The sequence below is a fragment of the Crinia signifera genome, chromosome 3 (genome assembly GCF_055691185.1).
Source record: "Crinia signifera chromosome 3, ASM5569118v1, whole genome shotgun sequence".
NCBI lineage: Eukaryota > Metazoa > Chordata > Amphibia > Anura > Myobatrachidae > Crinia > Crinia signifera.
This window is the reverse complement of record NC_139219.1, coordinates 42990962-43008477: the sequence shown is the minus strand read 5'-3', so window position 1 is coordinate 43008477 and position 17516 is coordinate 42990962. Positions and strand designations below refer to the sequence as shown.

Below are 17516 nucleotides of genomic sequence, written 5' to 3'. Positions count from 1 at the left end.
GGAGCACACATCAGCGCTCTTCGTCTGCCCATACACAGTAGGAGATTTTGAGCTCAAAATGGCAAAAGTGAGCTACTTTGAGTTCAAATTAAACTTACTTACAGTACTCACTAGTTTATAGGGACCTTAAATCCAATTTTGCTTCTTACTAGAAGGCACAAAAAAGAATTGTTTAGTTTACTGACGGTTGGCAGTTATAACTGCTAGAGTGCATGGTTGTGCCAAAACTGTAAAACATTTCACATATGAATATGGTGCAGAAGAAAGATCACAGAATACAGAGTTGAAAAGTCATGTATGATGCAAAATGTTCAAAAATAGCTATTGCATAGAATTAATAGAAAAGTGTGTACCAGTGGGGTTAATATATATATATATATATATATATTATATACACACAAAGATACTGTACATATGTTTCATGCAGTTTCTAGAGAAGAAAGGACTGGTGGAAATTTCCCTGGGCCGTTGAGGAATTCCAATGGAACATAGAACATTCACCACACAGGGTCCAGGCCCAGCTGTATACTGTATTTGCCAGCAGACTGTAGATGTGTTTATGAGCCACTGTCTGCTTTATTGCTTTACTATAAGCACCTCCTGTCATGGCAGCCATCTGTCTACTGGGCTGTATCAATGTAGAAAGTCATTCAGGATTACTGTCTGTTTTGTTACTTCAAGAGCAGAACTTCCTCTATCAGGCCTGGCGGTGTTAGCTTAAAGACTTTTCAGGGAATAGCAATGTTGCTGAAGGTCAGTTTTACAGTTGTTGGTTATTTAAAGATCAATCCTAAGCCGTTGAAACATTAAAGTCAACCAGCTCTTTCCGTACATTGGTTCCTTTTAATATCTTGTAAGACTTTGTAGAAGTAACTTTTATACTTGTTCAAACTTCTCCAAAGTTGTAGCTGCGGCAAGTTTTCTTGCAAACGCTGTGAATTACAGCGGTGTTGACGTGTCTCTATGTCCTAATAAAATATACTTTTGAATAGGAGTCTATTATGTATCTTTGGGGTGAATGTATGAAGCTATGATAAGGAAGGAGAAGTGACCAGAGGAGTAGAGGTCCATGGCAACCAATCAGCTACTCTGTATAATTTTATATTATGTAAATTATACATGTTACTTTAGTGCTGATTGGTTGCTTCTTTTCCTCTGGCTTACTTATCACTGCTTCATACATCTACCCCTCAGTGCCCTAATCTGACAAATCCAAGGGAATAGCCACATAGTTTCTGCTAGTGTTGGCCCTTAAACAAGTGCCGTTTAAAGGGCATTTGCCCATTTGTCCACCTGACCAGCTCTTGCTTGTTTAGGAGAGAAGAAAATGGACATAGAGCAGAGGCGTAGCTACCGTAAGGCAGCCACCGCGGCTGCTTGGGGGAGCAAGCGCCAGCGGGGCGCCCCCGGTGCCCGGGCACTCTGGTCAGACCCCGACCCCCCCTTACCCCTCCGCATGCTGCCGCATTCAGTCCGGCACCGCAGATAGCCTCCGGGCTCCGTCTCCTGCAGTAATGAAAAATGACACGACAAAATGGCTGCCCCCTAATAGCAGACAGTTTTTAAGGATGCTAGAGGAGGCCGCCGCCTCCTCTAACATCCCTAAAAAAACTGTCTGCTGTACGGGGGCAGCCATTTTGTCGTGTCATTTTTCATTACTGCAGGAGACGGAGCCCGGAGGCTATCTGCGGTGCCGGACTGAATGCGGGGCCGGCGGCATGCGGAGGGGTAAGGTAATTTTTTGGCGGGGGGGCGCCACAATATTAGTTACGCCTCTGACATAGAGGTAACTAAAATGAACTATACCTGGGACAAATATTCACCATAGCATACATGGTTTAAAAGTAAACATAAAATCCAAGTTTGAGACAAATATGTTGCTCCAATTCCAGTACTAATCCCAGTGCAGTCATTGCCAGACGCCAATAGATTCAAGTAGGAAAGATAGCTTGGATAGTCCAGATTATAAGTAAACCACCCCTATAGTGAATAAGGTCCCCAAATATTGGGCCAAAACACATTATTTATTTACAGTTTCCCTTGTTTTTGCTGCATGTTCTTTTAGTGGGCCAACTCTTTCCAGTACTGCTTTGAAACTTCTTTTAGGAGCATGTTTAACACACAGAAAGCCAGACTTCCACTGGTAATTCTGGGCCTTCTATTACAGAACCTGATATGTGGCCAGATGTAATAGTCTTTGGTTTCGCCGGCTGCGCCTTGTAAGTGATTGCCCCTTTAATAGAAAAACTCTCGAGTTCATCTTAGCATGGGGTCACAACCTCAAGTTTCTGACCGTCAGGCTAATGACTCCTGATCTCTCAGCCAGTGATCCAAGGAGTCTGAAAAATCAGTTGAATTGTATGTTACTTAAAGGTGCCCATACACGGTGAGATTTTTTTTGTGCGTTTTGAACTATATCGCACACGATCAAATGGCATGCGATGCGATTAGAAGACAATACAAAAAGTATGTGCAGCACATAGTTTTTGTACTGTGTGATGAGATGCCCCCTGGAGCACGCATCGCATGGTGCAATCGCACTGTGTATGGGAACCTTATGACTCCCTGGATCACTGGCTCAGAGATCCGAGGAGTTACCAGACAGCTCCGCCCCTACTCCAGCACTCTGCTTCTCCTGTCCCAACCAGCAGCTACTTCCGAAGTCACTGCAGACTGCATTACCCATCACATTAGTGGTCACTTGTTTGGTGCCTCCACAATGCTGCTGATCACACACGTGGTGGCTGTTCTGCGGTTACTTGCTGGGGTCCTCTAATAATTTTCATTGTCTGACAGGGTCTCAGAGCAAAATAGTTTGAGAAACCCTGTTTTAGATCAATTATTGTATCTTACTAAAAAAAAAAAAAAATAATAATATAATTTTATATGTTTCTCTTATCAAGCACTATACTGGACTTTTTATAGCGCAGTTCTTACCTTTGTTTTTTATTTTATTACACTGAATGTTTCTACTTACTAGCCATTAAGATACTGCTGCTTTAATTACAGTTTGTACCAATATTATATTAGCAATCAATTCTATATGGTATTTATATATTTACAATTGCCTTTTTTTATTGAAGCACCTGAAGTTTATGCTGTTATTTCTGTGCAATACGGTGAATTGCTGTGTTGTACAGTTGGGGGCACTAGGATTATTATGCTTTTTTTTTTTTTTTTTGCTGCAGTGAATTATGCCACCTTCCTGCAGAATGTTTGCAAATGCTTTATTGTAGAGCTGGTGGCAGGGCTATTATACTGGGATTAGCATCACCACATGCTCCCCCTAAGTATCCCTCTCATGGATCACCCAGGTACCAAGTTGGCATGTATGAAGTGCTAACCTCTTATGGTGCCAATAAGATTATATGCTTTTCTTTTGAAAAAGCGAATCAGCAATATTGTGGGCTGGATAAACCACAAAAATCCAGTCTGTCCATTCACTAGAAATCAGTGACACCATGACTAACATGTATGAAGTCTGACTAATAATCGTTAGGCGCACAGGCTCCTAGGCTACATTTGTAATAGGCTACATTTGTTCAGCTCACAAAATAGCTTTAAATGTTGTTGTTGTTTTAATGATAGTGCAGCGCGGGAGTTCATCTTGTTGTCAAATCATCTTACAAATTGGGGAACTGGAATGTGATTAACGACTCATTTGTACGTGGTGGTCATACACTGCTGGCATAGTGCACATTTCATGTCTTAGACTCTGGATTCTAAAGTGGCTGTAAAGCTGTGTACACACTGGTTGTTATATTGTTCATTCAAGCAAACGGATGATGTATCACTATTGGATTGGTGGGCGTGTACACCCAATATGTCTGTGAATGCTGTTCAAGACATACAGATGGAGCAGCTCCCTCCGGGCGATCAAATCGCCAGCCGCCGCCATCCGCAGGAAAGGGACATGTGCGCACAAGATGCTTGCGGGCCCTGTTCCGACGGAGCACTACACCGCTCGCTGCAGCTCCCCCGATGCCCCAGCACCCCCTAACCCTGCCCATCTCCCTGAAGTGGAGACGGGCAGGGAAAGTGCTCCCTGCCGCCATGTTGACGGGGACACGCATGTGTGTCTGTGAGACCCTTGCGCGTCCCCATCAGATGGAGCGCTTCTCGACTGGCGATTCCCAGCGCTGGCTGAAAGCTGCTCCATCTGTACCGCATTGGCCATGTAGCATTGCCGATATCTGATCTATCTGCAGATACATCGGCGCATCTGGCTGTGAATATGGGCTGTCCACTGCTCGCCCGATAATAAGGGCCTGATTCTGGTTCACTCACATATACAAATAGTCTCTCTAATGGACAAATCCATGTGCACTGCAGGGGGACAGATGTAACATGTGCAGAGAGACTTAGATTTGGGTGGGGTTTTACTTCAAACTGATATCTAAATTGCAGTATAATAATAATAATGCAGTCAGTGTTTACTCTGCACAGAAACAAAATAACTATCCCAAATGTAACTCTCTGCACATGTTACATCTGCCCCACCTGCAGTGCACATGGTTTTAGCCATTAGAGAGAGAATATGCTTTTGTGAGTGAACCAGGATCAGGCCCTAACTTCAGGAACTAATGTCCAAGCTCGGGAGGGGGGGGCTTGGTGGTGGCGGTGGGGAAATGCGGCCCCAGCCCCGATGGTCGGGGTTGCAGCAAATGTCTTCAGCTTGCCAGGCCATTCCCTGTGGGAAGGGAGGGCTGGGGCGGAAATCGGGCCGGGGCAGGGGAACAGCCAGCGTTTTATGGGCGTCCCCATGAAAATGCTGGCCGTTCCCCTGGGAACACAGGCAGGACGATGCCTGCCGAGAGCAAGCCTTCCCGAATCAGGCCCAGTGTGTACCCAACTGAAAGCAAGATGTAAACTATGCAGCAAGATTAGGAGCAAGAGGAGTGTTCCAAACTTACATTTAAAGTGCATTGTAAATATAAAGCTGCCCATCTTCTATTTATGGGCTAAATGCAAAACCAGACAGTGTCTTTGCACCCGTTGCATGGCAGCGTGCTTTGTCCTGGTGTACAGTTACAGTACTTGCTTTATCCCCGACTCAGAATCGGGTGCTGTGTCTAATGCAGGCTTGCTGAGCCATAAAGCCCCAGGACTACATTACAGTAGTGAACATGTTGTTTTCTTGTTTGCACTTACATCACTGGAATCTTTTGCACATATTTGATTTGCTTCTGTGAAAACCAGAATGAACAGGAAATATGTGAAGCAGATTGCCATATTCAATGGTGTGTTACTGCAGGGAACATTTCTTTGGTCAAATGATGGCTGTTCATAGTCTATGACAGTACTCTTTACTTTGGCTGATTTCCCTCCATCCCGTTGTTGAACGAGATGTTTACATAATCGACTTATGCGTATACTATGGGTCACATGCAGAGTCTGACATAGCAGCATTTCTATATTCCTAAAAGCCTAGAACTCCTGACTGAATAACCCCAAAAATACAACCGTTGTCTCCTATGCCTGTATATTCAGCAGCTACGCATACATGCGGATTAGATGTGGTTTGAATTTCATGCTGGCTGCTGTTAACAATGTACAAATGTGTTGAGCCAGTGGGGAGGTGTTTCAATATTTGCCAGCCATGTTTAAATATAGCAGATTTCCCCCCTCCTTTAAATATAACATTTTTTTTTCCAGTGTGGAAATCCAGAGCTCAGCCCTAAAACTCTCTTCTAGATTGGTCATCAGTCTTGCACTCAAGGCCCAGGAGGTAAGGCACAATACCCATGTGTGACAGTGTCCTCTTGTTTTTCTCCCATGCGTATAGAACAGCTGAAGTGGGTTTACATTAATTATGGGTGTTTAATGTTAAAATGAGTAGCATTTATTTTAATGAATCTCAGATTGATGCTTGGAGCAGTGGTTTAGTGTTCATTCGAGCACCCTGTATCTTTCAAAACCCATGCAGGTCCACTTCTCTGCCCTAGGTGTCGCTCTTTGCTCTGGTGCTTCTAGGACTGTGGTCTGTATTTCAGCACTGATATGCAGACCAGACCTGTAGCAAAAGCACCGCTGCACTGACCAACACCCCAGACAGGGAATAGGAACTGCATGGGTTTTGAAAGAGGAAGGGTGCTAGAATGAACACTACTTATCATTTAGTATCCCTCTTTTTGATGCACTGCATATTTTAATAATAATAGTAATATTCATAATAAGTTTATTTGTTGCTTTTCTCCTGTTGGACTCAAAGTCGCTTATAGACATCCATACCCTCCAACATCTGAAGGGCATAAATCAGAACAAATTTGGAAAGGAGGCTTCACCATGTTGGAGAACCAGAAACTTGGTCCAGGACCACCACTAGAGGGGCAATACGGGGCATGGGTCGGAAATCACAGACAGCAGTTTTTGAGTGTATCGCACAGGAAGAGCTGCAGTCACCCTATACTACAACGCACAGGGCATGATGGCTCTTATGTCACTATGACAGCGCCGCTGTCAGTGCCAGCGATCCTCCTGTATTGTTGTTGGAAATAGACCCCCATACACTAACCAAAAGTGTGGCTTATAGGAGTCGTCCAATGGCGATACAAAAATCGCAGAGTGACGGCAAGGCAGCACTGTGCTGTGCCACTCAGAATGGGAAAAAGAGCAGGTTTCCTCGCAAAGCTAGAGCCATCTTCCGCCCTTAATATGGTGTCACTGGGTCACGCGGGAGCACAGTGTTGGCGGTGGCAACTGCTAATGAAAATGGCTGCCAATGCCTAAAATCCGGTACAATCGGTACAGTTTTTAGCCGGTACAGACCATTAAAGATGGTACTATAACAGCTAAATCGGTATAGTTGGAGGCTATGAACATCAGAAACATGGTACATTGTACAAGGATTTACTACAGGTTGAGTATCCGGTATCCGGACATCCCTTATCCGAATTATTCCAAAAACCGTGGTTTTTGGAATCATTTTTTTTTTTTTTAACCCCCTAACCCTCTTTTCATACTTACCAAGTCCCCGGGTGTCCACAGCAGGCCTCCGGCATCTTCTCCAGGGTCTCCAGCGGTCCCAGGAATGCATTGCGCGAGTGTGCGCGCGCGCCGGTGACGTCACCGGTGCGCGCGCACACTCGCGCAATGCATTCCTGGGACCGCTGGAGACCCGGAGAAGATGCCGGAGGCCTGCTGTGGACGCCCGGGGACTGCGTGGACGCCGAGGGACCACCGGGCACCATCAGGGGACCAGGTAAGTATGCCTAAAAAAAAATATTCCAAAAACCGCAAAATTCCCCTATCCGGAATGCTCGTGGTCCCGAGCATTTCGGATAGGGGATACTCAACCTGTATTACAGAAAATAGAATTCCATACATAAATAATTAAAAACAGAAACCTAGAGCAGACAATAAGCATACTGCAAGGTTGTTGCATGGGTAATAACTTCCATGGGCCAAATGGGTATGGATCATTAGGTCACCGGCATTATGGTCGACATGAGTTAAGGTCGACATGACTTTAGGTTGACATGGGTAAGGTCAACAGGGTCATTAGGTCGACATGGGTAAAGTTGACATTGAAAAAGTCGACATGGTATTTTTTTATTTTTTAACCAGAATGTCAACACAGTCAACATAAACACTACAACGTAGCACCGCGTCCCCTCCCAAGGCTCGCTGCGCTCGGCACACTATTTTATTCTCCCACCACACCCTAGTGGATGGTAAGGGCATGAAATACCGCCTGTCGGCACATGTCGTTTCGACGTGGGCACCGAAACGTAGCAATATGCTATGTTATTTACTATACTGCACATGTTTTTTTTTTTTTTTTTTTTTTTTAAAGACCTGGCATTTCCCAGCAAGAAAGTGTAAAATGCTCCGATAAATACGATTACTAGTGAGACTCAACCAAAGTATTTTTTTTTCTCCATCTGAATTCTTTAGGGATAGCCCTGCAAAACATCCATTTATTATTGCTTTAATTAGATGCTTGTTATGAAACTACTATACAGATATTAATCATTGTGGCTTTTTTTAAGATGCTTATTGCCATTAGCCTCTTAAACAATATGTTTTGCCTTAGATAATTTATGGGACTTAGGGGTGGGGGGATAGATTAATTGTGATGAGCAACATCTGGATGATCTCACATTAAACTCTGTATTCCTCAGGCCATTGAGTCAGAGTTGAAGGACTGGGTTGCGCTTGTGGCTCACTGTTGTGAAGATGAACTCCAGACTGAACTGAAGCTGGCAGCTGCTGAGATCCTAATTAATGTTACTCCACATTTCCTGACCAATAAGCTGCCTGTACTAGGTAAGACTACACTGTATGATGACAATGCAGTACTGAGTCTGTTACGTTGCTTGTAATGGAATGTACAGCTGGAATTGTTATTGGCTTTTCTTTTTTCAAGCTCAGCAGAGTTATCACCTGGATATATTACATGCAGGCCAAAAAGAAATTGGATTTCCGGCCTTTATTAAAGTGCACCAGTTGTATAGAGTGGATGCAGCCATTGTGGAGGTTTAACCAATCAATAGTCTTAAGAATGCAGCCTGTCCGGTCTGACTGATAGCTGTTCCACTGGTTCCTGCTGATTCATGGGCTGTTCTTATCATTGGTTAGCCCATAAAATGGCAGCCAGCAGTGCATTTTTGCCAGCCCCACCCCCAAACTTCACCGTTCTCCTCACTCTGCACCAGAGGTGTTGGGCTTTCCCGTGGTCTCTCCCGACACACTTCCCACATTGTGCCCAGATGTTGGGCACATTGCTCATGGTAGCGACAGAGCAGTGGTGAGAAAGTGCTCCTCCGAAACCTCTCATATCTGCGGGTGGTGCGGTCCTCTAAAAAGTTTGATTGTCCTGCCAAAAGCATGAGGAAGTCTATAGAAGCTCTAGCATAATTTATTTTTTTCCTTTATATAGCGCATCAAGGTATCCGTAGCAACTTAGAGTATAGGAACAGTATGACTTACAGCAATAAACATTGCAGAACATGCGATATAAACACTGCATCATCAGTAGCCATAGTAGCTGAGCTGCAGTGCAGCCAAACCTAAATTATAGTTTCTGTTGGCAGTTTGAAAGAGATGATGGTATAAGCAAAAGACGGAAAAGCATAAAAGAGAAGACGACAATGCTCCGAGAGCTTGCAGGGCAACCAACAACACTGGTCCACCCAAAACACCCACTTTTGGGAAAAACTCCCAACCTTCATTCACTGCAATCTTCACCTCATTCGAGTTCCACAAATCACCAATTCCAGGACAGTTGGGAAGTATGCCTGGATTACCATTGTCCAGTGGCGCCTCCAGAGGAGGGGCTTGCAGCACAGTTCAAAACTCAAAATGCAGAGCCACACCAACTGCCACTCCAAACAGACTCACTGTCAGTTGGTGTGGCTCCCATATTTGAAATTTGAACCCCTTCTCTGGAGCTGCCACTGCCATTGACTCTCTGTAAAATGGACTAAAGAATGTCTATTTCTCTAGATGGAAAGAGACTGTATCTCCTGTCAGCTTATTGCCAGTGATATTTTAGGGGTTTATTCCTTTAAGGTTGAAAGGTTTGTGGAGAGCAGTCTTCTGGCCTTTATTGTATTGGGCATGCTACCCATGTGCATTGGCAGAAACAAGATCAATGTAAGGGGACAGGGTATGCGGAGACTAGAAGAATGCATATGTATCACTGGCAAGTATTCAATGCCGCAGCGAGCGGCCGACGAGGGGGTTAAACAGCGAGGATTGCTGAAAACCAGCGATCCTCGCTGTTTAACCCCCGCGCCGGCCGCTCGCTCTATTCAATGTTGTGGGGAAATCCTCGCCGTCACAGGACGGCGAGAATTCCCCAAAACAGCGAGACCCGCGGCTGCTGCAGAAAACTCACAGTTTTTAGCCGCGGGTCTCGCTGATTCTGGAGCCGCATCCGCCAATTCCCCCTCGCTCAAAAAACGGAGCGAGGGGGAATTGGCGGATGCAGAGGCTGTGTTGAATGCTGTCAGGGTGAGTGGTGACAGCGAGCAGGAAGCCCTGCTCACTGTCACCACTCGCAAACAGCATTGAATACCTGCCACTGAGTTATGTTGGCCACACATCAGACCAACTTTTCTTCAACCATCCAACTAGTTGGTTGGACTGAAAATCTGGTACTGTATGGGGGCAAAAGCTAATAAGCAATTTGCTCACAAACTCAGGAGAATCTACAAAAACATTCAGTGAACTTGTTTAAATGAAATAGGTCCAGCCTACAGTACATTGTTGAGTGACAGTTGTTCCTTTTTTCTGATTTGGGAATCAAATGACTTAATTACAAATTACATTTGCTCCTATCCAGTACCAGGTTTTTATTCCATCCAACCAACTAGTTGGATGGTTGGAGGAAAGTTGGTCTGATATGTGGCCAGCATTAGCAATAAGGAGGAGGGAAATGTATTGTTTAGGACTGAGGCTGTAAAATAGAGTGCAGTAAGAAAATGGGATTCTTACCCATTGTAAGATTGTGTTTATACATAAATAGGATTAGAGAAAATATGTTTGCCGTCCCTGGGAAAAAAAAAAAAAACACTATGAAAAGTGTCTGACAGTGACGGCTGTTAATGAAGGCTTAGCCGTCTACAAACATGACTAGGGGAATTTTCATCAGGTGCTCCGGTGTCTGATTATGTCACCGACTGTATTAGGTCAATAAAATAGCTGACAGCGAATTGTGTTCTGACATGTAACTGCCGCACCAGCTGGTATACAGCCAAAGTTGACTTCCCAAAAGTTATTAGTTTTAATTGATCTTGTCTGATTAGAGCGTGTCAAACATGAGATTCCTAGAAGTGACGCTAAGCTTTTCTGAGTGAATCATGAATGAAAACTTATGGATTTGGCATTAGATGGTGTGAAATGTGAAAGCACTGCACTGAGCCGTACTATTCTCAGGCCTTCCCCTATCTTTATAGTTCAAACTTTGTTTAGAGACGAGTTTGTTGACCTTACAGGATCACTTTAATCATACTTAAGTTTAAATCATATATTAATTAGTGAATAATATATCATTTGCATATGTGTGTATATATATATTTTTTGCTAGACATACTGTATAAAGTGTTCTTAGAAAACATTTTTTTTTTTACTGCCAATAACTTGAGGTGTCAAAAGGGCCCATGCAGCCTAGACCCAGTGTCTCTCCCCCTCTTGTTGTTCCCCTTTAGATGGTTCACCAGTAAGAAGTGATGGCTACTTCCCCTCTTCATCAGTGGCTGGCACGCAGGGGCAGATTTTTTTAATTTTGCTGAAGTGATAAAGTTGCTTGGATTTTATCACCGGCCAATCAGATCCTAACTGTCAAGTTACAGGCTGGGTTTGAAAAATAAAAAGAGTTGATTTGCCCGTGATAAAGCACCATCCACCTTATCACTTTACTGGGCTTAAAAATCTGTCCCTCATTATGGACAAAATGTTCAAATACTTTGAGAGTCATGTTCCTCCTTCAGGGTTTTAGATCTCACCTAAATCTTTGCATTATAGACTGCTGCCTACATTTACCTAGGTATCACTGGACCCGCAGAATCCTGCATTTTAACATAATAACCAAGTGCACAGTGTTACTACTATTAATCTTATTAGTCTTCTTTTCCATAACTGTACTTTGATATTATAGGGTGGTACGGTGATTCGGGTCATAGATTTAATTCCAACCAGGACATTCCCTGCCTGTCTCCCCTGTTTGCATGGGCTTCCTCTTGATACAGCAAGCCGTACTGGCAGGTATATTTTGTGCTCTGCATCCTGCTTTCTCCACATAACCATACAGGGTTATTACAATTTCAGAACCCCAGCATCTTCACTTTGTGCTGCCTGCATACAGGATAGATTATTACACACATTTTTATGAAAAACTGCAGGTTATTTTACAGTACGTTTCTTGAACTTGATCATCAGCCTTATGATGTAACCCTATGGCCACGCAGACTGTCTGACACAACTGAGACGCTGGAGCCATTATGGGTGTGCAGATGGAGGCAATGACACGCCCCCAAAATGGATGCAATGCTATATTTTAGGGGTGCCGGACGGGGTCCCGACACATTCACCCGACGTCGGGATTCCGACTGTCAAAACACAGACAGCCGGGTTCCCGACGGCCATCGGCTATTTTCCCTTGTGGGGGTCCACGACCCCCATAGAGGGAGAATAGAATAGGTAGCTCGCCACCATGCCCGCAGCGTGCTGAGAGAAGCGAGCCCGCAAGGGGCTTTGTTGCGCTCGCCATGCTGTTTGGGTCCGGGCAGCCGGGATAATGACTGTCGGGATCCCGACTGTCGGTCTCCTATACCACTCCCATATTTTAGCAGCATGCACAATGGGAAAACGTTGCAGCCAATAGCAGCCCCTTTGCACCCACCTCAGCACAGTGCTAGTGTTTGTTGGGCTGGGAAGACAGGCAGAAGCTTCTGATAGGTATAGGAGAGGTGTGGGAAGATGTGGTACACCTGAGTCTCTGCATCAGGCAAGGTGATTAGTAAATCCCCCCCCCTCTCCCCTCTCCTCATGGGTGCCACAGGATTTCTGCATACCGTGTGGCCAGCAGGGCTGCTCATCTTTATTCTGATATACTGATTGACCTATATTTATGTAGAGGACTGGGGCTGTAATTTATATGCCCATGAATGTAATAACAACTGCTAAATTAACTATCTGAATTGTTATGCTTCAGGTGCTTCTTAACACCCACTCTAATGCATTGACAGCCCACTTTATGAACAGGGAATGAGCTGTAATGCAAAATGTCTGGAGTGTTCTTGGGCAGCTAAGAAGGGTGTCTGTGACGGGGACAGGGCCTGATCAAAGGTTCCAGGTGCCCTCAGCTAATACACATGTAGTTATCCTTCTAATGCTGCTAAACACATGTGTATGGGCGCTCAGGGACTCACCAGTCGTACTGCCCATGTGCATGTAACAAAGGTTATACAACTGGCATTTAGGGTCTAATGCTTATGGCGTGGGAAGGAGGCTTTGGCTTTAGGCTGCCCAACTGGCGTTGTAGCACTATGAACATATAGTAATGGTTCCATGAGGCACCCACCTGCCGGTCACCTTAGTAACTGTACACCCCACAGTACATCGGAACGGGTAAACAAGCATGGAATAAATTAGGCATTCCTTTTATTCTTCAACTGCATGCTGTCACTATGAAGAAGAAAAACATTCAGAAATGTAAAAAATAAATGTTTCATCATATATGACAAATAGTAATCAGAAAATAATGTACATTAAAGGAGACCACAGAAAGTATAAACATGGGAAGAACCCCACTGTTATAATGCAGCATGTGGGAACTGCACATTTGAGGGTGCACACTAGAACAATGGCTCTCAAACTCTGTCCTTAGGACCCCACATAGGTCACGGTTTTCAGGTGACCCGGCAGGAGCTTTGTGCATCACCCACTGGCCAACATTTCAAAAATCCACAGGTGACCCGGAACTGTGTGGGATCCTTGGGACGAAAATTTAGAACCTGTGTTCTAGACCAGGGGTTCCCAAACTTTTTTCTCTCCCATACCCCTTGATTAGGCTTTTCATTTATGAGTACCCCTCCTCTCAATTCAATATCCACAGTACTTACAAGTGAAGTGGAAGTGAACGCTATGCATGTCCTTATGAGTGTTCTTATATTAAGGAGTAGCGGAGGAGTAGGGTGCAGTCAGGAATCGGGTCCCTGTGTGTCTGGCCGCTGGCTGTGTACCCTCTCTGGGGTTCCTGCTAATACTTGTCGGATTAATGCAGCTGCTTCCTCGATTCGTGTCAGCGTGGGGCAGATGATCGCTGATGTCTGAGGGCAATGCAGGTAGCTCCTAGTGGATTGCTGGTCGGGTAAAAGCTCAAGGAGACGCTGATAATGCTGCAAACAGAACCAGAAGGGAAGCAACGTAGTTTGTCTCCATAGCAATGGTAGACTTCTTCTGCCAGCTGGAGACTTTTTCTTCTTCCACCAGTCTGCAGTGTACCCCTCTCCAACAATATATCATCTAATGTGTACCCAGCCTCAATGTTGATAGTTGTCCTTGTTATAACTGGTGTCTATTGTTGCTAATTTTATGCTCTGTTTTAGGAGAAGGTTTTATTTTTGTACAGGGCTTAAAGTGGTCATGCAGAGGTGGGGGAACTCATTTCTCTATGCCACCTAATTACTCCCCCTCCCCCCATTAGGCAGAGACAGGGCCAGTGGTAGGGTTTTTGGCATCCCTCTGCAAACTAGAATGGTTTTTTTATTTATTTATTATTTATTTAACAGTTTCTTATATAGCGCACACATATTCCGCAGCGCTTTACAGAGAATATTGGAACATTCACATCAGTCCCTGCCCCAGTGGAGCTTACAATCTATATTCCCTACCACATGTACATGCACAAACAGACATTCTAGGGTTAATTTTGTTGGAAGCCAATTAACCTACCTGTATATTTTTGGATTGTGGGAGGAAACCGGAGTGCCCGGAGTAAACCCACGCAAGCACGGGGAGAATATACAAACTCTGCACAGTTAGAGCCATGGTGGGAATCAAACCTATGACCTTAGTACTGTGAGGCAGTAATGCTAACCATTACACCATCCGTGGTTTTCTGTGAGAATTACTGAGCAGGGCCAACGTGGAGGTTAAAATGTTCCACCTCACCATTAAAGGTGGTGGAACTCTGTTCCACCCCATTCCCCCTCACTTTAACCCCTGGTTTTGTAGTAATATAATGTATTATAACAGAAAGTGGGTATATTTCAAAGCAAACGCTGAAACTAATGATGGCTAAATATAAATACCTACCTTAACAGAAATGGTCTTGTAATAAAACAAACCCGCCTGCTGATCGCCAACATTGTGAAATGTAAGAATCCCATAAAAATGAGCAATACATGGAAACTGCAGCTGTGCCATATTTCCTCCATGAGAGAGGTCACATGTACTGAGGCATTGCACAACTTATACCAAACCCATCATTTAGGGTTAGGACAAATACTGTGTGCTACTATAACCAACATTACATCTGAAAGCCAGTTTACATAATACAATTAAAGGAGGAGAATTAGATCTGGAATCTCAGCAGTACTTGTACATGATGCACAAGAAAATCTAATTCTATGTAATTGAATCATGAAATCCTAAGGGAACCCAACCTGCATACTGAATTTTTTGCTGTAATAACTACAACAGTTTATGTTTAAAACATATTCGCCCCTTCGCTTTCTTTAGTACAGCAGATGTCCACTTACATAGGATGCTCACCATCCACGTATCTTTATAGTGAAATAAAGCTGATCATTTACTAATGATAATGTACAGTATGTTGCCTTTACTTAGTTTAAACCAGAAGTTTTCAACTATCACCAACCAACAGAGCCAGCCCTAGGCATAGGCAAGCTAGGCAATTGCTCTGCCCTGTAGCAGTTGCCCCTCCTCATAGTTCCTGCCCTTTGAGTCTCTGTCACTCTAATATGTCTCCCTGCACAACCTGTAGCTACCACCCCCCTCATAGTCCCTGTTTTTCTGTGACTCTCACACCCATGTGTTTCCCTGCTGTCACCTGTAGCTGCCACCACTCCTCATTATCCCTGTTTTTCTGTAGCTCTCAGACCCCTTGTTTCTCACCACACTGCCTGGCAGATGTTACCACATCTTGTAGTCCTAGTCCTCGCTCCTCATTGCCCTCTTTGTCCCTTTATTTTTTCCTGCGAAGAAGGGGGTGGCTTCATTTTTTTTCTATTGGTGCCAAGTGTTTCTATTCATGTTAAGCTTATGTGTATTATTCTTTAATCGCATAAGGGACAACGTGTCCTCCACCTTGGGGCTAATGTGGTGCAGTGTAAAGTGAATAAGGAGCAATACAGTGTGTAATGTGAATAAGAAGCAAAGGGGGGAAGGGGGGGTGTAATGCAAATAAGACACTATTGTGTGATATAATGTGAATAAAGTTTCATTACTTGTCATAATTTCATTTGCAAACTGTTGTATGGCCAAACACCATTTTTGTCCGCGCGTATTTTGAGCGCACTGTCCCTATTTTAAATTTGGGGGGGCAGGGCACTAATGCTCTACCTGGCATAGAGGGTGGGATGTATTAAAATACATTGCCACCCTTCGTCGCCCGCCCGCTGCAATGCCAGCGCATATGTACTAACATATGCGTCTGGCATCGCGGTGCGGTGACGGAGACCCCCCCGTGATACCTGTACTGTGGTGTGCGGGGGGTCTCCGTCATCTCCCTTATGCCGGGGACAGCTAAGCAGGCTGTCCCCGGCGCCTCCTCCTCCCCCCTGTAGCCGGTAGGACATCTGGCTGTGTTACTAGGGTAAGAAAGGGCTTACCTTCCGGGTCCAGGAGGAACTGGACTAAGGTAAGCTAGAGGGAGGGGGACAGGGGGGTGCGGCGGAGGCATTGGGCATCGAAAAGAAGCCCATAGAGGTGGCGATAACCTACAATGCGGTAATGTGGCGGCAACGTTTTAATACATAGGAAAATGCGGTAAAACATTTTTCCCTTAGTACATCCCGCCCAGAGCATCAAAATGTGGATTGCTACAGTTGAGGGGTGAGGGATGTTGCTGGCTACCTTTGTGATCTATGCTGCTGGGAGATCGTTGCTGGGTTACAGTTGGAACTAGGGCCTGTGATAGGGGGGCACCAGCCAAACTCTTGCCTAGGGCATCAAATTGGTTAGGGCTGTCTCTGCGAATTAATAATGTTCTATGGTTTTCTTTAATCATGCACAGGTGAGGGCATCTATTTTTCTAGGTCAGTAATTATACCACCTGCTTTTACAGACAGACATCCTGAACACATGGGGTGAAATTTAATAGGATGAGAGATTCAGAAAGTGAGAGATTTGGTAAGAAATCTCCAGGTTTTTTTTTTTAATGCGGCAATCATTTACACTGCAAAATCAAACTGGTTTTGCAGTGTAAATGATTGCCGCTTTAAAAAAAACAGATTTCTTTCCAAATCTATCACTTTCTGAATCTCTCATCCTATTAAATTTCACCCATGACCTGTTGGCAGAACTTGATGTTGAGAACTACTGGTTCAGACACTTAAAGGGGTAATTAATTTAATGACAACCAAAAATATTTCACTTTGGAATGATTTTAGGTCGAATTTACAATCAGTTAAAGTGCAGATTTTTCGGCCGTCAAAAAATCCGGCATGGTCAAAAACATCATATACTCATGGACCCACGTATTTTTGCTTAAATTTAGGGCATTTACTACTGTATTTTCGTCACGTTTTCCCTATGCAGTTTAGAAAAATGTGAAACTGCATCAGTGAGATATGGCTAAAAACCATCCCAAAACAGCCGCAATTGAATAGTAGCCGGAAAAAAAAACTTAATTTTCCTTAAGGGAAAATGTACTAAAGCTTCTAAAAATGAATAGGTCATGATAACCATAGCAGCCTATGGGCTTCTCTTCACAGCACCCCCTCACCTGATGTCCGTGCAGCCTCCTGCTGTGCTGCCCGGACTAGTGACCTCCTTCTCCTCCCTGGCACCTTCAGGGTGCAGGGATGAGGAGGTGGAGCCCCGGC

General features: G+C 44.4%; 1 protein-coding gene across 1 annotated transcript in view; it reads left to right on the top strand.

Annotated features, from left to right (window-relative positions):
* The window catches only part of THADA (THADA armadillo repeat containing), a 544422-nt gene that overhangs the window by 429749 nt on the left and 97157 nt on the right, over positions 1-17516 (top strand). Inside the window, exons 34-35 of the mRNA XM_083175704.1 lie at positions 5656-5728; positions 8124-8268. Coding sequence (XP_083031830.1) covers positions 5656-5728; positions 8124-8268 — 218 coding nt within the window. The remainder of the gene's footprint in view (positions 1-5655; positions 5729-8123; positions 8269-17516) is intronic.